The 26,333-nt window shown below is 40.0% G+C and overlaps 1 protein-coding gene across 1 annotated transcript in view; it reads left to right on the top strand.

Moving 5' to 3' along the window:
* Window positions 1-26,108, top strand: part of LOC114663811 (carboxy-terminal kinesin 2-like) — a 247,931-nt gene extending 221,823 nt beyond the window's left edge. Inside the window, exons 3-4 of the mRNA XM_051920014.1 lie at window positions 25,596-25,715; window positions 25,818-26,108. Coding sequence (XP_051775974.1) covers window positions 25,596-25,715; window positions 25,818-26,108 — 411 coding nt within the window. The remainder of the gene's footprint in view (window positions 1-25,595; window positions 25,716-25,817) is intronic.
* Window positions 26,109-26,333: the final 225 nt, after the last annotated feature.

The raw sequence follows: 26,333 nt of genomic DNA, 5'->3' as shown, positions 1-26,333 counted from the left end.
CCTGGCCAAGAAAGTGACTTCTGATTCTGCTTCACTGCGCATCCGCTTCTGCCCACGTCTTTGAGATGAATTTTATGTTTGATTCCTGAAGAAGTAAGGAGTCTCACTTTAAATTAAAGACGCCGGACTGACCCTCGGACACCCATGACCCTAATTCTCTCTAATCTCCCAATGGCGGTAGACACCTTTGAAGAGATTCAGACTGTGATGACCTAATCGGATGGTAAAATCCAAATGGCTCATTTTTCATTTTCCCTGTTTGTAGTGGCCTGTTCTTTCTGTTGCATTTTCATCCCATTTTAATTTATATGGTACGTTTATCACTATAAAGCCCTGTGAAGATTCTGAAGCTTCTTCCTAATTAAGCTGGAGCAAAATCTGAAGCTTTGAAAATAGCAACATGTGGTGCTTTACAGAATTCATAGCAGCCATTCTCTCGACACATTTTCTTTCAGTGTTTGGGGAATCATTTCCCTTAGGGGTAAAAGGAATCATAATGGAGTTTAGGGAATGTGCTTGTGGAACTGGGCACACATGAGAAAGTTAACTGAACGTGCATCAGTTTGGCTAGAGTATTAATGACATGTTATATGCTGTATGTCCCAGCACAGAAGAATAACAGAGCTCAGAGTTAACGTTTTCAACAACAACAATGATAACATTGTATTTTTTTGTATAACCCAAAATCAGGCCCTATTTTTTGACAGCCCCTCAGCCTTGACTTCCTAAGAAAACAAGAAAAAACTTTTCAGTGTGCCATGTATTGGAGTGCATTTTACATATAGTAATAAAATGCATTGTATTTGTCCTTCCAACAGGCGGTGCATCACAAGCATTTGTAGTAATAAAATGGGCTACTACAAATGTTTACGATGCACCATCTGTTGGAATGATAAATGCAATGCGTATGTCTCTGTTATATGATCAGATCAGCTTCAGACCTGCCCCTAGTGGCAGATTTATTTGTAGTACATTTGTTACACTCGTCACTAGTGTTGCTTTTAAATATTAGTTTTACTGGTATTATTTATTCATTATTTAGGTATTACTATCTATTTGAAATTATTACTATCTATTAACTTATCTGTTATTTAACTGTTATAGTAAAGTATAGTTCTTTATTCTGCCTCACACTTATCCTGTGTTTACGTATATTTTGGACTGCAGACCTGGGGAATGTTATTTTGTGCCACTGTATGGTGCAATACGGTGTATGGATGGTATGACAATAAAGCCAAAAATGTCATTTAGTATGCTATTCGTAAAGGCTGTGTTAATGCTTGCGATCTGCCATCTGTTGGAATGACAAATGCAATGCCTTTTAGAACTACAAATGTTTGTAATGCGGAATGACAGAGACATAGCCACCTGACAGACACACAGATACTGCACACAGACACACAGACAGTCGAGATTTCATTAAGGTGGATAAAAGGGTTCACATTTCCGGACTCCAAATTTAACTCAATGTCTTCTGCATATAAGATACGAGTGGGAGTTGCACATCAGCTTTCACAGCACATGGGACAGCAGTCAGGGGGCTTCCCGTGACGTTTGAAGCTTTGGACGACATCAGACACGTTGCTGTAAAGCTTTGACAATGTGTGCTTCATTATAGCACTGCAAGATTCAAAGTCTCTGTTTTAAACATCCCATCGCTACGTGTCACTTAAAGTCCAATTTTGCAAGAAGTAATGAACAATGAGTGCCAAATGACACAAGGGTGACACAGGCCAGTCTTTGTGTCCGCCCGTTCAGTTTGTGTCTTCCTAGCCATTTTTTCTATGTCTCACTTTGTAATTTGTAGATAAATATATTATTTTAGATTTTTTTTAAAACTGTTATAAGCCAGAAAGTTAAATACTGTACCTGCAAACTTTTTCACCATCTAAATAAATAAATAAACTAATCAGACAGGTGTTAAAAACTGCCAGACAAATTGAATCGAAGAATAAAAATGCTGGCTTTACCTGCGGTGGAAAAACTGTGCTGAGTGGCATCTCACTAAGGCCGGCTATGCAGTTGGTGATTTTGGGCCTCTTTCCAGCCTTACATTTTTATTTTTCCCTGTCGCTTTCTCCCTAAAGTTACCTAATAATCGTTTACTCATGGGATAACACATATAAGTAAAAAGTGTAATGTAGTATATGAAAGTATGAGTATTTCAAAGCACCGTAGAACCCCAACTATCCGTGCCCTGATTTGCCGAGGCTCTGCATTATCACAAGTGTAATACTCTGCGCTACTTTTCCTATTCAGTAATTCATAAAAGCTTTGCCGTGAATATTGTACCGTGTGCATATCGCTGAGACACGATTCACGGGGAACAATTTACTACTTTGGCATGACTGAGAGTTCACAGCAATCAAGAGGGAAGTGCTGTGTAGTGTGGCGCGATGGCACTGCCAACCAGGGAGGTGCACAATTGTGTGTCGCACCTGGGAGGTTGCTGTTTGGCAGGGTGGGTTTTGCTACACCGGTATCGAGGCGCAAAAGGAACGATCCAACATGACTAAGATGTGAAAAGAGCCTTGAAAATGATTCTGAACCATGTAAATTGGCAAAGTCTTTTACATTTGTAATTTTCAATCTGAAATGGCAGCAGATGGCCGAGTTGTAAGTTATCCGAGGCAGCATCAGAATGTACTTCCTCAGATAATCAGGTTTCTACTCTAAATAATTGCATAGAAAATAAGTAAACAGAGGAAATATTTGCTTTTGTATTAATCAAGAACATTTGAGCAGGAAAACCTGCTGCCATGATCTGCTTTCTAATTTAATTTTTTTTTTGCTTTATTTTCACTTCTGTTTGATATTCCTTTTTTCTATTTAGGTTTTTTATTATCCATAAAATTCATTTCTGTTATTTGATTTCTAATATTTTCTCATTTTAAGGGTTTTAAAAATATTTTAAGTCTTCCCATGACGCCATTTTGTTTCTCAAGGAAGCCACCATTTTGCAAGAGTATCTTTCTGCAGGTCGCAGACTGGGCCTTCCACGCCCCCGGCCTTCCGCGCCTCCTGCCTTCCACACCACGCCCCCATCATTCGCGTTCGTCCCCTGTCACATCGCTTTCGTTGAAAAACTAGTAACGTTGATTTACCATGTAACCGTAAAAGACGATATTAAAATATGACTTCCTGCAATCACGAGGCAAGAATCCGAGTTTCTCTTTATGGTATTACTGTCGTGTTTACTTTTAGAAACAAAAACCAGTTTTATAATTTATGAGTCAGGATTCGATAGTTAAAAGAAAGAGGGCATAACATATTTTTAGATTAAGGAAACCCCATACTAAATATGAATGTGGATGCTCTAACTGCTATTATAGTGAATTCTATCATTCAAAATATTTGAAATTATTTTTATGGTACTTTTGTACTAAACGGCATGTCTGACATTATTTCTGGAACCTCGTTCGATAAAGGAAAATTCCGTTAATGACATTAATTTATTATGTTACAAAATAAATGATGATCAATAACACAACAAAGCAATCAACAGGCATGAAAATGAAGGTCTAAACTTTCGAGTTCAAAAGAAACTTTTAAATTTGTTTATATTGAACAATTTTTTAAATGATCCAGCTTACTAATACAGTTCATACTTTCATTTCCATTGTCTTTCTTGAATTGTGTTTTCTTAATTTTGTTCTACGCTGCTGCTATAATTTTTATAAATTTCAAGTGGAGTTATTAAACTTTCAAACTTTTACCTGATTTTTAATTTTAATGCATAATTGTTCTCCCTGGGACCCAAACTTATAAATATGTACTTATCAAAAAAAGTGAAGCGAATTACTCAAATTGCTTAATAGATATTATATCGTTTGTTTTTCTAAAGAAATGCAGACATTTGCATTATTGAAAGTTGCACATCCATAAACCGTCGTTTTTATTTATTTTGGAACTGAACTAACAGATTTTAAACTTAACTTTAAAAATGTTTTGTTTGGGTCGATACAATAATTACAAATCAATTTTTTAGTGATATTAAATCATTTAATCGCCATATACAATTTCTTGAATTAGGAATTTGTCATTTGTTGCATACCCCAACTTGCTCTCCAAACAGAGATGTACTTTTTTGTAAATAAGATTACTGTTATTAGGTCATCGGTGTCACTGCCTGCTCAGGATTCTTCCCATAGTGTGTTCAGCTGTCTTTGACCACTTTGTGCCTGCGTGTGTCATCGTCTCTGTTGTCTGATTTGGTGTAACGCCTGAATCCTACAAAGTGTCCCCTGGTCAGTGTCCCCTTTTGATTAGTTAATGGGTTTTTTGATTCTGTCAGACCAAGTATTGTTACCTTAATAAATGCTATCTTGATTTCTGGTTGTGTTCCTTCTGCCTTGAAACACGCTGTGGTGCAGAAACGTATTATAAAAAACAAAATAAGGACCCTCTAATGTGTCAAATTTCAGGCCAATTTCTAAACTGCCTTTTTTATCTAAAGTCTTTGAAAAACTTGTCCTAACTCAAACATTTCTAGATGAAAATAGTATTCTGGAAAAATTCCAATCCAGATACAGATGTTCTTGCAGCACTGAAACATCCTTGTTAAAGGTTAACAGCGACCTCTTCCCAATTACTAATCCTGGAGATTCTGCCATTCTTGTACTGCTAGACCTTACTTCAGCTTTTGATGCTGTAGATCTTATGATTCTTCTATCCTGCCTTGAACAGTATGTAGTCATCCAAGGTAATGCCCTGAAATGGTTTAAATCTTATCTAAGGAATAGGAATATTTCTATTCATTTGGGTGAGTTCTCATCCTCTGTAGCTCCTCTTACTTGTGGGATTCCATCCTTGGACCAGCTATCTTTTTGATAGGCATGTTACCTTTAGGCTCTACTGTTAACAAGTATGGCTTCTCTATACTGATGACACTTAAATATATTTGCCACTAAAATCAAAGCAAGAAAATACAGACCCTCCATGTGTGCTTGAATGATATTAAAACCTGAATGGCAATGCATCTTCTTAAACTAAATGATAATAAAACTGTGATCATGGTGTCCAAGAGTTAAGAAAGTTTGAGTGTCTCTGATATTGCTCTTGGACCCCTTTCCATATACGTATCATAAAGCTTCAGTTAGCCCAAGTGTGATCTGTGACAGCTCATTCAAACTCGACAAACAGATAAATTGTGAAGTTAAATGAAGCTTTTTCCAGCTGAGACTTTAAGGTAAAGGCTTTTCTTTCTTTCTGTGATCTTGAAAAGGCCATCCAAGCTTTTACAGCATCTCATTTGGACTATTGCAGTTCTTTGTATGTAGGTATTGGTCAAGCCCTGTTACGACGCCTACAACTATTCCACAACTTTGCTGTTCGCTTATTGAAGGCTCTCGTAAGTGTGGCCATATTTCACCAATACTGACCTCACTTCACTGGCTTCGGGTCCATTTCAGAATTGATTTTAAAATTCTATTTCTTGTTTTCAAATGTTTGAGTGGATTCTCCCATCTTGCCTCTTGGAACCTCTTCACTTGTATGTGCCAACAAGATCCCTGTGGTCTACTAGCCCGATGCTCTTAGTTGTGCCGAGGTTGAGGCTGAAGCAAAGGAGGAATCGGGTGTTTGTGGTGGCTGCTCCTTTTCTCTGGAATGGCTCTCCTTATTATATTAGGTCTGCTCCATCACAGGCCATTTTTAAGTCATCATTAAAGTCTTATTTCTTCTTGCTGCCATTTGACCCTGCAAGAGGTTGACATTGTTTGTATATGTTGGTTCACGTACATTCAGGATTATAAATATGTACTGTATATATGGGTATTTTAAGTTTATCTTTTATGTAATGGCTGGTTATTCTTGCAGTTTTGTGATGTGTACATACGGTATATTTGAACTGCTCCTTTTACCCTTTCTTGTACAGCACTTTGGTTCAGTTCTGGCTGCTGTTGTAAATGTGGTTTATAAATAAATATTGCCTTGCCCTGCTTTATAAAACATTATTTTAATACATAACACTAAGACAATGGACTGTAAAGATGAAGTTGGTTTGAAACATTTATTACAAAAAAGTTAAAGAATATATAAAATATAGAACAAGAATTGTAGGTTGTAACTGAACAATGAGGGACATGTATGTTTGTTACATTTTCTCACAAAACTCCGTCATTTTCCTTTTTCCTCTCACGTTAATCTACAAACAGATGCATGTCTTCCATATGTGAAAAAAATATGTCTAAAGACATATTCTCTCTCCTCTTCTTCTGGAAATTCAGATAGCAAATCAAATTTCTGAAGGGCCTCCTCAGTGTCGTCTTTGTCCATTGACAGTAATGCAGGGAGTGAGATTCGCCCTCTGAACACAGAAATGTTCTCAGCACACCACTTCTGTGCCTCGGTGAAATGCTGAAGGATTCCATGCTGCTGTAATACATTATATTAAAAAAGAAAGAAAGAAAATTCTTTAAATGGTCATCATAAAGCTCATAGCCTTTTCCTCCACATTTACAAGGAATGTAAGGAAAGTAAAAAAAATAATGTACAGCAAATTTAATTTATTATACATTATTAACATTGCTGCTTTTGATCACAGATTCTACAAGTCTTCAATGTTTCTTACAATACACTATTAGTAACACAGCACACAATGCATTTCAAATGTTTTAAGGCCTTTAAGAGTTGTACTAGTACTACAGTTTGTCAGAAGATATAAAACAGGCTTTTAGTCTTTTGGGCTTTGACTCCTACTGCTTAACGATTAACAGTCAGCATCTGAGACAAGCATTAAGTCTTTTTATACAGTTTATTCACTACACCACAGGCATTGTAAGCCAGTATCAACAAAATGTAATTTATCTTTCTTATGGAAGTTTATAAAATGATGTGTCTGTACCTGCTCATCAGTGTCCTGTGCTGGATGTTGGAGAAGAGAGGCTGACGTTTCTTCTGAAAGAAAAAAATCTGAAATCTGCAGAATGCAGTGCTATGGAACAGAATAGCAAGACATTTGTTCATTTCAGATGTAGTGCCAAGTCTTTACTGTATCTTCTCATTAATGGCTCAATACATAGAAAATAATATTTACCTAAGGAAATGTTAAAAAAGAACCAAAAGAATAAGCACAAAAAAATGACCCTGTCCTGGCTGTCCATTGTTTCTGTACCTTCTAATTTTTTGTTTGGTTCTTGGCCTTCATTTAGAAGGGCGTTTGCTCGCTCAGTCTGATGTGAGCAGTTACTTCAGTGATTTCAAAAAGAAGCACTAAGTTTATAATGGTAAGCATTGTGACTATTTGTCTTTGATTTACAATATGGCTAAGTATATTTGCCATATTGCTGCAGAACTAAATTAGAGTTATTAAAGGAAATTTAAATTTCATTTACCCCTTGGTGCTGGAGTTCTCAAGTAACATTCTACACCAGCTCTTCCACAAAGCCAGCATGTCATTCAAAAGAGGACTGAGCAGAGTCACGTTGTTAAAAGGAGTTTAATGTTACAAAAATATTTATGCAAACCATTATAAACATACATTTTAAATGATCTGGATTTTGAAAGGTGGGCATTTCTGGAACTTCAAAACCACTATGGACAGTATGTTGAAATTAAAAAAAAAAAAAACAAATATAATAAAATAAGTTAAACATAACACAAATATCCAACACAAATTGTAGAAGGTGACAAAAATCGGAACCAGCAACCAGATATAATCCTCCCTCTACAAATACTACAATGAAAGAAGAGAGGACTAAATGAGACACAACTCATTAAAATTGAAGGGGGCCTCGAGGATGAAATACAGAGACACCACAAAATGGTCCTTTGGAAACCTGGACACAACATTAAATACAGACATACAAAAAATGATAGTTACAATATGAAATGGTCATACCATCAACATGGAAATTCCGCAGCCATGGCTATTCATTTGGCTTGGAAGGCCCTAATACATCCATCCATCCATCCTTCATCCAACCCGCTATATATCCTAACTACAGGGTCACGGGGGTCTGCTGGAGCCAATCCCAGCCCACCGCAGGACGCGCACACACCAACACACCAAGCACACACTAGGGAGGCCCTAATACAAGGGGTAAAAAAATTTAATCAAAGAAAAATATTAAATACTGACATACAATAAACTGTTGACAATGACTTTTAAACAAAAACAACAATGGAATTGGCCACTTGGGACACACCCTGTGTTACATCTGTAAATAGTAAAACCTGCCAAACAACGGAAAATGCTCAGCTTTTTAACCTGTATTTAAAAAAAGTTCCAGTTCAGAAATCTAAACGTCAGTATTGTTTGCAAGCACACACTCTTAGCATACCCTGTATATATACTAGCTGCATACTTGACAATGTGGCCTTCATGACTCTGAAGGTGACGTAGCAGGATGCTGTAGTCTCTGTGCTTTTTACAAAGAGGGCACTTGGATTCATTTGGATATTTAATCAATGTTATCAAAGTTGTTTTTATATTCTCTGCCTTTATGGTGAAATGTGACTGTGGAAATCAAGACAAATAATATGTAATACTAATTTGGCAGAAAGCGCTAACGTGCTTTTATAAATAGCTAACTTAACTAAGTTAAGATAAGATATTTAACATACGTTAATGACGAGGATAAACATAAATACCTTTCATATTGTACACTAACATTGCAGATTCTCTACATAGCATCTCATAAATAAGTGAAAAAGTTAATATAGATGAAATAATACGGCAAATATTAAAAAGAAACAATACAAGAGGTAAAAAATAATTAAAACGATATGCTTAAAAATAGGATATGTCAGTAATGACGATAAACAGAGAACACTTGGATTCACTATACTGTATATAATCGTACATCTCATTAGTTTTGTTTAATGGATGTAAAGTTTCTTTAAATATACTGAGCTTTTTATTCTGTGAGTCCATACCTGGTTCTGTTGTGCCATTGTTCCGTGTTAGAAAACGTTTTCAGCTCCTTTTCTTTTTCGAATTGGAAAAACTGTACAGCAGCTCTTCTCTTTCTACGGACTATAGGCAGTTGTGGGGCGGACTGTGCAAGGCCGGGGGCGTGGAAGGCCAAGTCTGCGACCTGCAGCCGGACCCTTCTCCCATTTTGTGCAGTCTTGTTGCAGTGGTTGCTATGGTGTTGCTATGGGTGATGTCAGGGGTCATGCTGCGCGTGTCATCAGGGAGTCAAGGGTATAAAGGGCAGCTCCCTGCACTTCCTGGTATTTGAGAGTGAAGGAGAAGCTTTTCTTGTTGGTGTGCATGCTAAAAATTTAGGTTTGCTTAGCAGAATCTTTGTTTTGTTCTCAGGGTTTGATTTTTGTTTATGGTCCTCAATTTTGATGAAATAAATGCTAAACTTTTGGTTAATGAAGTTTGGTCTGGCTTTCTGTGATGTATTAAAAAATATGTGACCATAAAATAAACCATTTATATTTGTTTTTAGTGTATTTTCTCAAACAAACTTTTTTTTGTTTCTTTAACTCTGAATACTTAAAGAATATCCACAACAGTTAATTTTTTGTATAGTTCAAAAATACAAAGAATGTCTCTGTGGGCTTTAACAGGCCCTGTTTAATGGGCAGCCCCCCAGCTTTGATTCTCCAAGAAGACCCCCCTTTTTTTTTTTAAATCTTGAGAAGGGAACAATGGGCATCAAAAAAAAAATCACACAAATACAACACTTCTTATTTCTATAGCACTTTCATGCAAGGATTGTAACTCAAAGTGCTTTATACAACATAAAAGGAGTTAGAAAAGTTAGTTGTATAAATATGTAATACATAAAAAATGAATATAGAAAGAATCAATAAGTGCTTACATAACACTGATATACAAGTAGTAGAAACGTAATTTGAAGATCAGTCTGATCCTATGGTCAAATGGACAGGGAGGGCAGAAAAAAAAAATTTAGGTTAAGATGCTGAAGGTTTAAAAAAAAAAAAAAAAAAAATCTGTAGGGGTTCAAGGGGGTCCAAAAGACCTCCCACTTCTACTGGGCATTTTACCTGACGTAAAAGAGCAAAAGTCAACCTTATTTTTTTAATCCTCACTATAGAGAACTCAATGTCATGTGTTTATCAAAATCTGAATGAGCTGCAATACAAAACCTACACAGACAGGGCAAGGGAGGCAGAAGAACAAATGCCACTGCCATAAACTGGTGGCCAAATGTGGTATAAATAAACCTCTGGTAACTGTAGCCAAATGATGGCCATAACTTGATTAGAGGTCCCAACCTGTCCACCATAAGGGATGTTACTAAAATTAATGTCAAAGTATTTTTTTTTCAGATTTTTGTTTAGGGCCAAATCTATTGTAAATATGTTAAGCAAGGAATCTTTACATATAATAAGCTACTGTGGCTGTCCGTTTGTCTTTCCAGGATTGCAAATCGCCTGTAGCTCGCAGACCGTTTGACCTATTGACCTGAAATTTGGTACAAACTGTGACGTCTACTATCCGCTTTCGGGATGATGATTGACCTCCAAGGTTATTCCTATTTTTATTTTATTGTAGAATCAACTCTTGCCAGCAGGGTAGCGGCGCATGTGTAGGGGTGCCGTTCTCACTCCCTACCACCTTTGCCATTGCTTCCCCTACCTCTTCAATCATTCTTGAGGCAGATTGAAGTGCCAGCTTAAGTGAAAAATTCAGGAAAACATACTAAGTAATTGCAACACAAACTGACTTAATCAGTTTTAACGTGAAAAGACGCTAACGGAAAAAGAGAAGAAGCAGGCCACTATGGTGGAGAAAAGAGCTGCTCAGGAAGCAGCAAGCGCATCATCCTCTGAGCAAACAAATGATAAACGGACAGAGAAAGAAAGAGGATGAAAACTACAAGTCATGTGTATTCACTGCATGTGATCGTTACAGCAGTGCACAGTTACTGGTATAATAATAAAAGTCCATCCTGCCCTAAGCCTTTCTTTTGCACATCGGCTATCCTTAAACCAAGAACCATTCTGGAATAATTTGCTATTTGAAATTTATCTTGGTTATTTCAACTTGTTTAGTATATTTTGTAAGCAGCATTTTTTTTTTTTTTCTTTCTCCCTTAAATTTCTAATAGTCGCACCTCACAGCAAACAGATCCCCGGTAGTCAATACAAGCGGCGCAGCAATCTGAGCTAATCTGTGTCTCTCTTTCCGTACAAATTAAAATTACGGTTGTTGTGAAGACTCGTTTATGGATTGTTGTTCTTGTTGAGTTGACGTAAGGTAGAAGGCCAGACAGAACTTCTCTCAAAGTGGAGAGCATGGCCAGGATATTCTTTGGAATTACACTTCATACTTAAATGAGGAACTTGCATTGATTTTTTTTTTTGTCAGAAAGGTGTAGTCCAGTAACTTTTCTAATAGACGTCCTGGTCACACTTCCTCAACACAACTTCTGGTCGAACGTGATGCCAAATTGCTGACCCTTGTTATTTCTAAGGGTGACTCTGTCTCTGTTGCAGGAAGGTCACGCCCATCTTCATTACTATTTTTAAATCTCTTTTAGTGTTGGAGAAAATCTTGAAGTTGTCCAATTTTTTTTGGCATGAAATTAACATGGAGTACACTGACAACTGCACGAAACTGAATACAAAACAACAAATGGACATCTCTGCTGGCTACAATGTTTGACCGGCTACTCACTTGCTTGCACACTCTTGCTGCTGTCTTCCCTCCTTTCCAGGTATATTTCTTCACTGTTTGAGCACAAGTTGACTGATCACTAGCTGCTAAATCTCTCAGCTAGAGTTGAATGTGTGAGGGTCTCGAGTTATTAGAAAACCAAACCGGATGATTTTTGTTGTAGCAATTCAAAGAATTGTTAAAACACTATGACAGAATCGTACAAAATGAAGGTAATGGCCACAGGCAGCAACTGCCCACTACTTGGTGTATTTTTCTTAAGATTAAGGCTAGTGGGATGCTGGCTTAAATTTTGGGAAAGTTGAAACTGATAAACCAGGGAATAGGAAGCTCCGAGGCAGTAAATCGGTTCTAAACAGAATTCTGACATAAGGATGGGCCCACAGTCTGAAATCTAGAAGGAATCTATCTCCCAGTCAGTCGGCCTGTTTTTCTCCACCCACGGAATGGCCTTTGTTCATTTCAGGCCATGATACTTGCTGTCAGATTGTGTGTGTGTGTGTGTGTGTGTAGGGTTTAAAAAGGGGTCTTCAGTGCTCTTCAGAGTCCAGCAGCACTCTGATACATGAGATGGTGGTGTCAGTAATGCCTTCTCCTCCAGTTCTCTCAGAAATGAGAACATTTTGCAGGATGAATGACATCACTTCCACCTCCAACTCGGAAGCCCCGCCTCTTCTGCCACATCTAATCCATATTACTAACCGAGAATAAACCGGATATGGACGCAGGTACACGGCGATGGGACCATGAGACACAGTGCGCAGGCGCCTACAGCGCGCGTCTCATAAACCGCAAGCAAAGTCTTATCCACCGCGAACGAAGGAGTCACGGCCCAAAAACGAAAGAGCTCAACTAACGTGAATGAGAAATGAAGCAACAACGTGCCCATAGCTAACGACTAATGACACAGCCACACAAAAAAGAGGATTCTGCGCTGCACCTCAGAGTCAAACGGAAGAGGCTACAGAGGCCCCACAGGTCCACAAAGAGTACGAAAGGCGCAGGCGCCGACAATAATCTCTTTCAAATCTATTTTGGGTTACCCAAGACCAGGGGTTGGCGAGCGAAGCGAGCAGGGGGCGGAGCCCCCTAGTATGTAAGATCCCATAATGCTGGAGGTCTGTGTTCATTCTGGACATGAACTTAACAGAAGTGTCAACTAAGGATCTAACGACTACCACTTTGATTAGTTTTTATTTATTTTCTTTCGGACCAGCCAGCCAGTGATTAAAAGGTGTTTGCTGTAAGGAGCTTCTGATTGATTGATTTTTTTACATTGCACTACTTTGGGAAGTGGAGGAACCTGCAGTACCTCAACAAAATTTGACTTTAAGCTAGTTTGAAGTTGGCCTTCAAAATTTCAGGGTCTTTTTTGTTTTGGTAGACCACCTTCTTCAAAGCCCACGCAGTGTAAGGAGTTCCTGTTTATCTCGACTGTCATTGTTTCTCACCCGTTGTAATGGTTTTTCTCTTCTTATGGCTTACATCAGCACTGAATCATCATCTCCCTTTTTCATGCATGTCTTTTTGATTTATGTTGAAATTAAAGAAAGGAAAAATCTGAAATTGCATGTAGGTGTGAAGTTATAGGGAACATTTAATTCCCAAATTTACATTTGTCCAGATTCAATCTTTATGACTTTAATAAAGCCCGTTTCTCACTAACAGTACAGAGGCAGGCACATAACATCCAAAATATTATCTCGACCTTGCTAAATTATAGCCTAATAAAAAAAATAAATAAAATAAAATAAGAAAAGCATATGTTTGGTATGATCGGGACCACCTTGACCCCACATGTTTATGACTGTTTTTATCGGAATACATTTGGGGAGCAGATATGCGTTGTAAATGTTACAGATTAAAAATCAAACCAATTATAAAGATACTCCTTCGTGGTTAGAAGAAGATGCCAAAAGGTCTGCCAGCTCTCATTCATTACACATTTGAGGCTGTCATTCTCAGGGTTTCCTCTTACCGAGTCAGTCCCACTTCTCCATTTGCTAGACCCCTTGATGTAATACAGTTGCATCACCTTAATTTATTTCTTTTTATTGTACACTTTACCACCGGCTTGTGTCCAAGAGTGCAAATGATGTGAATGCCTTAACTAAATATGCAGTGCTGAGGGGACAGCTGCTCCTCCTGGGACCCCAAAGCAGAGCTGGAGTCCGAACGTTTTATTTTTGTAGGGCCTTTCCTAAGGTTGTATTTTGACACTTTATTAATCCCTGATGGGAAATTTGTCTTTTTGCATGACTTTTGGGGGTCATTGCACAGCAACCCTGGAGAAATTTTCAGGTTAAGACATTGCTTGAGGGTCCCTTCTGGTGGTAACAGGATTTGAACCGGCGACCTTCCAGGTAGCAGCACAGATCCTTCGCCTCGGAGCCACCACATCACCTCTTGGTTCTCCCTACTCTTTACGATCTTTTATGAGCACCGAGTCGGGACCTCCATTTTATGTCCCATCTGAAGGATGGTGAGGTGGTCTGCAAAGTGGTTTTTACTTTTTTTTTCCCTCCTTTGTCCACATTTTCATCAGCCTGGAGTCTGCCGGATCTTGTCTCTGGCATATTTGAGCTTTTAGCATATTTTGCACATTACTATTCTGTCTTAATCGCCACTTCCATTATTACTTCTGTCATTTTCCATCAAGAAAATTTATACCGCACTCTGCCTGAATATGATGTGAAGAGCACTATATAAAAATAAATTACGCTGGTTTAATAACCATGACAGTAAAGATGGCGAGCAGTTCACCCTAAGTAACATTATCAAAAAAATTCAGTCGAGACGCCAAGATTGACAAAATTATAGAATCTGCGTACGAACGTAAGATTTGAAAGAGAAAGAAGCAAGGGGATGTGCAGGTGTGACGCTTTTGGAAGTTGAGTGTGCTCAGCCTGAGGCGCACTAAAATAATTGCTAATATGGTCAAAAACAATTCTCCTCGACAATCTTTAAATTATCATTTGCCTGTGGCCCATACACAATCCCCTAAAACAAGTCTCAGTATCTCACAAGAGCCATGTGGGAGAAATGTAATTAAAATGGCCTGTGTAAGTGCATCGCAGCATACCAGATGGTTACATTAAAATCTCAAGTCCAGAAGCAGTGGCAAACTTTTTACAGCCAAATGAAACATTTGCATTTTCTTTTCTGTGAAAATTTCAGTCAAAAAAACATAATAAGTAGAAAGAAAGAAGTTGTGTAGAATTGAGCTGTGGTGTTCTACACTAAGACACGTCTAACATCAATTTGGCCCTCCGTACCTGATTGAGATATTGGAGGGGGGACATTTTAGCTGTTGGTAACCAAGCGATTTGCCATGTGGACTGAATGGCCTCCTCTCGTTTCTCAGTCTTGTAAAGCTTTATTGATGGTGCCAGTGACTGGGGCATGGCGTTCAGACGCTGGCACACCAACACCTCGGTCTCTCATAGTTGTTTCCAATTATCTTGTGTGTTTGTTCCGTATTTTTATTAGCTATAGAAACTCGAGTAAGTTAAGCGTAGATCTTCCTGAGGCAGGCCACTACACTAACAGTAGTTCACCTCCGTGTTTCTACGGGCATTCTGGGAATTTAATATCCATTTTGTCCATAGGTACAATTGCTGTCATGAAGGATGGGTGCAATTGCCAGCCATGACTAGAGCCCCAAAGGCAGCCAACATAAAGAGACGACGTGTGTTGTCAAAAGTCTTAACCCCACTCCTTTGCTTGTCTTCTGGGTAATGCCTCAGACTTCTGAGATTCTCTGGTCTGATGAAACCAAGATTAGTGTGTAATGGCCGACCCCTTACCCAGCCGGCAGCTACACCTCCAAGACCTGTGGCCTGGATGAATTACTGAGGTTAAATCTAAATATCAAGCCGTACCTCTCACACATACCATTTTTTTCCCCCAATCGACGAATTAAACCTAGGCACACAAAAGCAGATATGTAAAATTAAATGATTAATTATATTAAATGAAATAACAAAAATACAAATTCCATACGAACACATGTATAACTATGGATGTCCACCACCAAACTAATAAAGTGCCAACACCATAATATATAAATATATATATATATATATATATATATATATAATATAACGAAACCCTCCCTTGTCTCAGTAACATATAACACGAATACAAATAAATGGATACAGAAATGCTGATGATTGTGAATTAGAATCCGGGTATAAAAACTGTCCTGAATACGGATGACTGTACGAGAGATAAGTGATTTGTTTGAATTTCCCGGCAAATGGAGCAACCTCACCGTGATTCCTCGGAGTGTGGTGGATGATGTAATCCAACCCCGGGGTCTCTGGTGATGAGGGATGGAAGACAGTCTGGTGAAATGAAAACAAACTAGTGCAAAAGCGCGATGTGGAAAACAGCAAGTAAGTTGGTTCATGGTGGTGAAAAAATGGTCTCCTTTGTCCTCTCTCCTCCTCGTTTCCTCCCGATTGCTTTAATAGTCCTGTACCGGATGTAATCGATTTTTAACAGGTGTTTTCCAATTTGGGGCTGCGGTTTCTTTCTATCATCCATCCCCCTTTACGGAAGATCAGCACTAAAACAGTCAAGATTGTGGCCTCAAAGTGACCGTTCTAAGGTCATGTGTGGGATGAGGAAATTCACATTGAATTTGGATTTATAATCCAACATTGTGCTTGTAACATTTTAAATCTCTATTAATAAAGCCCTTCATACATTCTTTCCCACAGTACACCTTTACTGCAAGCTTCCTGGAAATATACAACGAGACAATCCGGGACCTGCTTGTTAACAAAACAGTGGAAAAAAATGGAACATGAAATCAAGAGACCTACTTCTAACACTGTACATGTTACTAATCTTAAATATTTAAATGTGGAGACCGTAGAAGGAAATTGTCAAACAGTATATAATAAATATATACTAAAGTAGTTGTATTTTATGACTGAAATTCCTTTTATCTTAAGTGTTGTCTCTAATCAAAGTTGCAAAGCAGAATCGTGCTACAGCCCATACCATGATGAATGACCAATCTTCACGCAGCCATAGTGTGTTCCAGCTAAAGACTGAAGGGCTCAATAAGAAGGGAAACATCACCTGTAAGTAGCAAAGTGTATGTTGATGATTGCAGGCTGTGAACAAGTTTTAACAAAGTCAGTTTTTTATGCCTTGATGTTAATATTGGAGTTTATTGGTGTATCCACCAAGGCGTACTGTAGCTCTCCAACCCTAGACATATCAATACCCAGCACACTTTTTTTTTATTTTTTTTTATATAAGACTAGAGGGCTCCGCCCCCTGCTCGCTTCGCTCGCCAACCCCTGGCGTTGGGGCATGACAAAGAGTGAGATGTATGAATTAGATATAGAATAGTGTGCAGGTTTGGATGATGCCTATAGAAATAAAAAATAGAGTGTTTGGCATAGAGTAATGTTTTATTGGAATATTTCTTTGTATACAACATTAGTAGTAAAGATGGTGTCTTGTCCTTGAATGAGTCTTCCTTGGCATGGATCATTTATGACTTTAACTTTAACGTCAGATGAACGTCGAACACGTGAGAAGGCAACATAAAGTTGTCCATGTCCAAAAACGGGTTCAGAGAGGTAGATGCCAACCTTGTCCATGGTTTGTCCTTGTGATTTGTTGATGGTCATGGCAAATGCAGGTTTAATGGGGAACTGTCGGCGTTTCAATGTAAAAGGTAATTCTAGGTCAGAACTCGTAAGGTCAATTCTAGGAATGAGAACAGTATTGTTAGCATGTGATCCTGTAAGAACTGTTGCTTGAATAACATTGTGTGTCATGGTGTTGACGACTAACCGTGTGCCATTGCATAAACCCTGTTTAGTGTTAAGGTTTCTTAATAGCATGATTATTGTTCCGTTTTTAAGGGTAAGGTTGTGTTGTGGTCATCCGGCCGGGTTAATAGTGTTCAAATATTCTAAGGGGAAATTCAGATGTTCATTGTCGTCATCAGAGTCAACTTTGTCAGAGCTTAGATCACATTAATATTTTTTGGACATAATATAGTGCGTTGTGTTAACCACATATGCGAAAGCAGTATGGGCCATTGCCTTTTGGTGGCCTGATATGTACTCCGGTAGATGCAAAAGCAAATGAACTATTGTAGGATCTAATGCAGTTCATAAAGTTTTTACTTTCAGGCACATCGTTAGTTAGAAGCTTCTGTAGATATTCAGGATATGAATGTAAAGGAGGCAGTCTAATCTGCCCCTTTTGACAACAACGTGTAAATTCATTACTTGTATTGCCAGTTGTTTGTTCTGGGAAGTTAAGTGAATGACAATGATTGCAAATGACATTCATTAATCCCAATGAATTTTCCTCAATAGTGGACTCATTATTGAAGGCGTTGTCAGCCAACTGGCGTAAGCGTTTAGCAGGTGTCTGGCATTGATGTCCGCGACGGGCATGTTTTGCTTGTGGCGTTTGAGTGCTGCGTTGTTGCATGTCCATTATTTGTGACGCGCTATTTTGGAGTTTTAATTGATTCGCCTCCGCTTTGCGAAAAGTCCGTTTCAGTCTACGTCGTGCATTGTTTGTATCGAGCCTTGTCCGTTTTTGTATGTCGGTTAGTTGAGCTTTCTGCTTTTGGAGTCTTGCTTGCTTGTTTTCTGGCAGTTCATATGCGCGTTGTACACGTCTGCGTTCATTTATTCTGTCTCTTCGCTCCCTTTTTTGTATGTCTGAGACGCGAGCTCTTTCGGTTTGAAATCGTGCTTGTTTCGATGCAGCACTTTGAGACGCGCGCCGTATGCCTCTACGTTCATTGTCTGTCCATTTGGGCACGTCTCTGTAACGGTGTTACTTGAGCTTTGCGTTTTTTGATCCAAGACATTTTTTTCTCCCGGTGTTTCCGAAGCGCGTTGTATGCGCCGCCGTGTATTTTGTTGTTTCATTCGTGTTCGTGTGTTTGGTCCCGTTATCCGATCCGAATCGTGTTGTACCCGTGACCGTGTATTCATGACTTGTTTGTTCCTCAGCATGCGAAATATGGATAAGTAATAAGGAGGATCGCACTCACTGTTAATATGTAGCCTTTTCTGCAGTTGAACAGTTAATAGTGCTTTATTGTAAGGAGATCCACCTATGCTGACACCTATGCTGCCTAGTGTGAAGGTGTTGAGATGACGTATGTTTAATATGGACGTTTCCTTTAGAAATGTGGCTTTGGGTGTCACTTCTTATTGATGTGTGGGGGTGGTGGTGGGGGGTGGGTGAGGATTGTTGTTGCGCGAGCGTCTTCTTTCTTTTTGTGTTCCAGGGGCTTGTTGAATCCCCCTCTTGGTGTGTGTCCCGTCCGGTGCCTGTAGGGGGGGGGGCGGGGGGGGGGGTGCCTTGCTGTTGTGTGTGAGCATCTTCTTTTTTTTTTTTGTGTGCTAGTTTCGTGTGCAATGGGTTTCGTGCGGCGCCTGCGTTTGACTACTTTTTTCTGTGCCTTTTCCTTTTTTCTGTGCTCGCGGCGCCTCATTTCTTAGACTCCTTTTTTCTGTGCTCACTCCTTTTTTCTGTGGTCTTGTCCGCCTCTCGCGGCCCCTCATCCGCCTCTCGCGGCCCCTCATTTCTTGGGGCGCCTGCGCAGTACGTCTCTTTGCGGCTACGGCCCATGGCCGGATGTCCCTGCGTCCATCCGGTTTAGCATTCTCGGTTAGTAATATGGATAAACAATATTTTCCTAGAAGCACCGTTTCTGAAACACCTTTTCAATGCCAGTTGCAAATACACAATTAATAAATTCTTCCTCCTTCCATCATCCAGTTGAGTGTTGTTTTGCTGTCTTCCGAGACTGACTCAATGATGAGGCAGTGGGCTGTCTTTTAGGCTGGACCCAGGAGGGCTTCCGGTGCCACGTCATATACTTGGGGGGTGGGGGAACATTTCTGGGCCATAAGAAAAGCAGGGAGCTCTTCCCCTTACAGCACCCTAACCCCCATTGGCCCATAAGGACCTAGACAGGACAGCACTTCTGGACTCCATGTCCCAAGCACCCCTGCAGGTGTCCTGACTGGGTTGCCATGTGAGGACCACTGCCACTTGGTATACGGGGAATGGAACTGCTGTCTATTCCCGGCTATCGCATAGGCAACCATTAACTTATAACGGCCCAAGTACAAAATTATTTTATTGTCTGGCCTGCCAGTTCGTCTAACTTTCATCTCTGGCCTCCCATCTGGGTAATGAATCCTCTTCCTTTCGGAAGCCAAAGTGATCCTTGAGTTCAAAGAGAGAGACAGCGGTCTGAATTTACAAGCGTCTCAGGTAAGGATGCACCGATACCACTTTTTTGGAAAACTGTAACGGTTGTCACATATTGTTTTGTTGGTGTGCTTTTAACTGTTTCTGCCGCTTGCCCTTTAAAGGTGATGTCCAATGCAAGTAATGTCTGTGGGATATCTCTTTAAGGGGAGTAGGGGTCCAAACAATGCCTGGGGGTCCTTGCCAAAATGAACTTGGGGTGTGACGTAAGGAAGAACCCTCTTTAGAAGGCGAGGAGGCACGTATTAGAAAGGAGAAAGAGAAGAAAAAGGGAAGGAGGTCGAGAGAGTTTAAAGGAAGAGGAGAGGTGCGTTAAAGTTGATTTAAGGAAGGACCTGGGAAAGTGACTTGGTAAAGGAGTGAACGGTAAAAGCTCGTTAGGCTCCATTGTAATACCGATTGGACTCAACGAAAAAGAACTCTGGCTAATCGGTAATAATCTTGGAGTTCACGGCTTCACTTTACATTTGTGCTGCGGGCGGCGGCCATTAAAGGACGCTAACGGCGAAACAACCGGGTGCTACGGATTCAGCTTGTGTCAAGGAATCGTTCGCCAGACCGGTGAGATTACTTCTAATTACCTTTTAATACAGTGTACGAGTCAGCGAAGTTTAACTGACTGGATTGCTGGATTTGTCACAGACTTCCCAGGCCGGGTGGATTAAGACTTTATCGACAAGACTGTAATATAAAAGGGACTGGGGATCACGGGTGGATTGGGTGAGCGGGTGTCTGATTCATATTTGTATATATGTGTATATATGTGTATTTAGTCGGTTATGTTCTGTGAATTAGTTGGGGGTATTGATAAGTAGGTTATATTTGTTTCTCTTCCTGGGTTTTTCTTTTTCTGTGTGTTCTTGCTTTCTTTCTGGATTTCTTTTTGTATATTTATGGAAGGGTAAAAGGGGGACTTATTAATTAGGATTTATTTGATTTATAAATATTCTTTTGTTTTTTAAAATACTTGTTGGGGTGATTATTTTTTTTGGTATAAATTCTTAAAAAACAACTCCTTCTGGGGACTTCAAATAGGTGCTCAGGTTCTGTCGAGTTCCTTAAATAATATAATTACTTTTCCTAAGAATAGGAGTTTTTTGTGTGTGGCGGGCTCCTTATCCATAGTAAGAGGGAGGCGCTACAAAACGAGTACGAGTACTTGCATTTCAGTACTCGCCGATACCGAGTACTTAATAAAAACATGATTTAAATTTACAGGTAACAGCTTTAGTCATATAATTTAACAAAAAAAACAAGAAACTCTCGTCTATCCACTGGGAGGTTAGGCTAATTAGCGACACGGGGCTAACACTGCTTGTCCAAATATCCGTGGTGAAACTAAACGCAGAGGAGGCTTGCAGTAGGCTGTGGATATGTTTTTTCACGGAGTCGTGTAGTTTAGGCAGCTCCGTGTCAGTCATGTAGCGGCGGCTTGGGACATCATATCTGGGCTCCAGAACATGGAGGAGACGCAGGAATCCCACATTTTCTACCTCCGAGAGTGGCTGGTCACTCAATGCAATGTACTCGATAATTGCCTGTGTTATTTTCACAGCACGTGGATAGTCAAATATTTAAATCCCTGAAACAATTAGGTTTTTCGGGCGGCACGGTGGCGCAGTGGGTAGCGCTGCTGCCTCGCAGTTGGGAGATCTGGGGACCTGGGTTCGATTCCCGGGTCCTCCCTGCGTGGAGTTTGCATGTTCTCCCCGTGTCTGCGTGGGTTTCCTCCGGGCGCTCCGGTTTCCTCCCACATTCCAAAGACATGCAGGTTAGGTGGATTGGCGATTCTAAATTGGCCCTAGTGTGTGCTTGGTGTGTGGGTGTGTTTGTGTGTGTCCTGCGGTGGGTTGGCACCCTGCCCAGGATTGTTTCCTGCCTTGTGCCCTGTGTTGGCTGGGATTGGCTCCAGCAGACCCCCGTGACCCTGTGTTCGGATTCAGCGGGTTGGAAAATGGATGGATGGATGGAATTAGGTTTTTCCGGATACGGACACTGCTGGTTGAGCCGTCGTACAATGCTTGAAGAAGATGAATGATTTTCTGTGGCACGTGTTCGATCTCTAGGGCTCTCCACAAACTGGTCCAATCGATGCAATCGAAGGCAGATTTGAAATTGATGAAGACGATGCATTTACAGGCTACTTTTAGCTCCGTCTGTGTTTTAATAAATTATTGTATTATTAATTCTTGTAAAGAACAGTTAATTTATCCTCTAAATGATTCATTAGCCTTATTCCTTTTTTCCCTTCCCCATAGTTGCATCTTAGCCATTTTAAGTTGTTGTTCTTTAGCCAACTCTGCTGTTTTGCTTCTAACCAGGAGATAGATGGTCTAAAAGCAAAGTTATCTGAAGTTTCAGAAACACTGTATAAAGGTGAAATGGACCAAAGGAAGCTACACGATCAGATACTGGAGCAAAATGTGCAAAATGGTTTTTATTTGAAATGCTCTAAATGAAAGAATCGTGGAGTTATGTTACATTCCAGAAATGCTCAAAGGTATGGAGAATGTTTTAATGCTAAGAGAACTTCTTGTTTTGGAGTGGATGGTTTTTGGAGGATATAATAAAATATGTTTAGGACAAAGAGAATTGTCAGGTTTGAATGTGTGATTTGATTGAACTTGTAATATTCAAACCTGCCTTATCCAATGCTAGGGTTGTGGTAGTAAAAATGTATCATGTGCAAGTCAGAAACTGCCTCTGGATATGGTGCCAGTGCATTGTAACATACCCTTGCATTGACTCACACAGATGGAATTTTAGAGTTAAATTAATCTCAATTCAGACGCAGAAACATAAATTATAATTTAGTGAAGAAGCTGAGGTTCACACACTTTTTGTTGTTTGCTGCTGGGCAGCATGGTTTAATGTGTTTAGTGCCTTAAGACCAACTTATACCTGCCATGTACATAAATCTGCATTTACATGCAGACACAATTGAAACACTGGCCGTGGACCAAAGACTGTACTTATGCTGAAAGACAAACCTACATGTGCTCACTGGTCTGCGACTGAACTAGCAAAGGACAACCTCCTTTGTGTCTGCTGATATGTTTGGAGCTTTCAGAATAAACGTTTCATTGTAAATTTTGATCAGATTGGAGAGAACTCTTTTTAAAATGCATTATTAACTGAGGTTGCTGGTTAAGGGTAAATTTCATAGAAGTTGATAAATCTTTTATTAGTCTAGTCTATTTGTGGTGTGTGTGTTGTGGCCACCAGAGGGCACAGTAGCTCCCCAAACTCAACACAGACGGACACCAGACACAAATGCAGCACAACACTTGTTTTTATTTTTACAGTGGGAAACGCTTTTCTTTTGTTTCCTACCAATGCACAGAATAAAGCACTCTGCACTTTTTTTCTTTGCCTTTTCTTCCGTCTCTCCTTCCACCTCCAGTCCTACTCCTCCTCCTTTGGCAAAGTTTTGTCCATCTTCCTCCTGACTTTGGCTCCTTTTATAGAGCCCCTCGAAGTGCTCCGGGTGTCCCATGATTTCCTTCTGGCAGTTCTGGGTGTACCTGGAAGTGCTGCAATAAAGGGTTCTGTAGTTCTTCATGTGCTCCCTGGTGGTGACCACGGACCCCTATAGGGTTGATTTCTGAAGCTCCAAGCCCATGGTGCTTTACCTCCTCCTGTACAGTAGAAGGCACCACCCTGGAATGGTAATGCAGTGTATGAGCACTCTTACCCGGCTGGGACTTCTTGTGATGGAAGGACTGGGGGAGAGTCCCATCTGTTCACTACACTGTAGTGCATTACATTGATAGTGCCTTAGAAAGTTTCGCCACGGCAAGGAACCATCCTAAGGTGTCGCCTCTTCTCATACAAAGCCTAGATACATTAGAATAAATGGCTTGCTAAAAACTGTAAGGTTAGTTTGTTTTGGAGAAGTTGCTCTCAATCTCTAGAGTGATCCCAAAGCCCACAACCAAATTCTGGTTCATTTAGGTAGATGTAAACATGACAGTCACATTCTAGTGTGTACCAAAACTACAAGAAGGTTGTGTAAGGTATGAAAATGATTTGACATTACACTGATCTAACTACAGTAAGTGAAAGAAATGTTAAACTTAGCTTAAATAATCAATTAAATGTAAAATGTACAAATAGGCAGACCTACATAAAAAACTTGGCATAACTGCAATAAAACTGCATGGATAGGTACCATTCCATCGTAGCATGTCTCGTTTGTGATTCATGCTCGGAGCCCCTCTCTTGTGAATGGACAGCAGCTAATAAAGGTTGTAGTGTTGGTTTTGTGCTTTTATAAATACTGTCAATTGATCAGAGCAATCAAACCACTTCTAGAGGTGGTGAGAAATGAACAGCAATGTCCTGTGTGGCCAACAATCAAACTCCCTTAATCTTGTACCATAAGAGTGATATGCACAGAGTTAGTACTTTCAGTATTATAGCTCTTTGGCCATGATGTGGAGTCTGAATGTACATTAACTTGGGAATAGTGTAGCAAATGTTAAAATGAACATTATTCATATTTCATTTAAAAATCTTAAGCCACAGGTCCCTTTTTAAACATTTACTTTCTTTGGTGCATGGAACCAGCAGAATTTTTCACTTTCCTCCACACCCCACATTCTCACTTTCTCACTCCACTTACCCAAGTAATCCAGTGTACCAGGAGGGGATAGAAGCAGTCCATTAATAGATATTCAAATTAACAATTATTTGTGTATACAGTATATTTTATTACTGCTATCAAACCTGTGTATAATAATATCTGCTTCATTGTCCGCAGATAATTACAGGTCTAAAAAGAATAGACTAGTTATTCAAGATGAACAGCAGTTTTTTTTGTTTTATAATAGCAGGTTACAGTTGAGTAAATCTGCAACATCCATCCATCCATTTTCCAACCCGCTGAAACCGAACACAGGGTCACGGGGGTCTGCTGGAGCCAATCCCAGCCAACAAGGCAGGGAACCAATCCTGGGCAGGGTGCCAACCCACCGCAGGACACACACAAACACACCCACACACCAAGCACACAATAGGGCCAATTTAGAATCGCCAATCCACCTAACCAGCATGTCTTTGGACTGTGGGAGGAAACCGGAGCGCCCGGAGGAAACCCACGCAGACACGGGGAGAACATGCAAACTCCACGCAGGGAGGACCCGGGAAGCGAACCCGGGTCCCCAGGTCTCCCAACTGCGAGGCAGCAGCGCTACCCGCTGCGCCACCGTGCCGCCCAATCTGCAACATCCTACAGTGAAATAAAAAGTACATTCCTGTTTCTTTGTCTGGTCTAAACGAAACTGAAGCACATCATATTACGCCCTTCACAACAGACCTTGTGATGTGTGATAAAATGTCTACTTTCTGTAGCAAGTGAATTTGCTCATCTACATGTGTTTTTCTAATTATCAGGTAATCACATTCTACTTACCGAGCTGTGTTAAGGCAAATAAACCACACAATTATTGCAATTGTGGTGATGTTCAAACATAGCAGAGGTCGACCTTCCATGATAATTCTTGAGACAAATTGTTTCTGCCCAATGGGAGAAGTGTAAGACCTACCCATAGGGTGTTTTTCTTTTGCTGTGTGAAAAATGTCTAAACTGAAGATTGAAACAATGTGTCTAACTTCCTGATTCACCACAAAGCCAACTGAACAAGAGTGTGAAATTCCCTTTAAATTCTTCTGAAGTATTTATAGTGAAAGCCTGAATTTTATTTTTTTACTTCTTCCATAGGGGAACATAAGAGTATTTTGCAGAGTGCGTCCTCTTCTGCCCAGTGACCACGCTGAGAACCTAGAACATGTTCAGTTCCCAAATGATGAGAAGTCAATCTTGCTTGCAAGGACTGAAGAGGTATAGTAGTGACTACCCTAACATCCCACCTCTCCCCAGCACTGCATCTCCTCCACTGAAGAAGTTCTTAATTTCATTGTTCTGTTTTCATCTTTTTAATAGTCTCACAGTGGCAGAGAGAGCAAAGACCAGCGAAAATACAAGTTTAACTTTGACCGAGTTTTTCCACCCCGCTCGTCGCAACAAGAAGTCTTTCAAGAGATTTCTCCTCTTGTACAGTCTGCACTTGATGGATACAATGTTTGTATCTTCACCTATGGCCAGACTGGAAGTGGAAAGACTTACACCATGGAAGGTCCAGATCCACTTGATGACACCATGGGGATAATACCCCGTGCAGACATCAGGTCTTTAATTCAGCTGTGGAGCTTAAAGACCAAGGATGGAAGGTAAGACCAGCACTAAAACAGAGTCAAGATTGTGGCCTCAAAGTGACTGTTCTAAGGTCATGTGTGGGATGAGGAAATTCACATTGAATTTGGATTTATAATCAACATTGTGCTTGTAACATTTTAAATCTCTATTAATAAAGCCCTTCATACATTCTTTCCCACAGTACACCTTTACTGCAAGCTTCCTCGAAATTTATAACGAGACAATCCGGGACCTGCTTGTTGA

Source organism: Erpetoichthys calabaricus, chromosome 16, assembly GCF_900747795.2.
Source record: "Erpetoichthys calabaricus chromosome 16, fErpCal1.3, whole genome shotgun sequence".
NCBI lineage: Eukaryota > Metazoa > Chordata > Cladistia > Polypteriformes > Polypteridae > Erpetoichthys > Erpetoichthys calabaricus.
The sequence above is the reverse complement of the archived record's forward strand: the minus strand, read 5'-3'. Positions and strand labels throughout refer to the sequence as shown.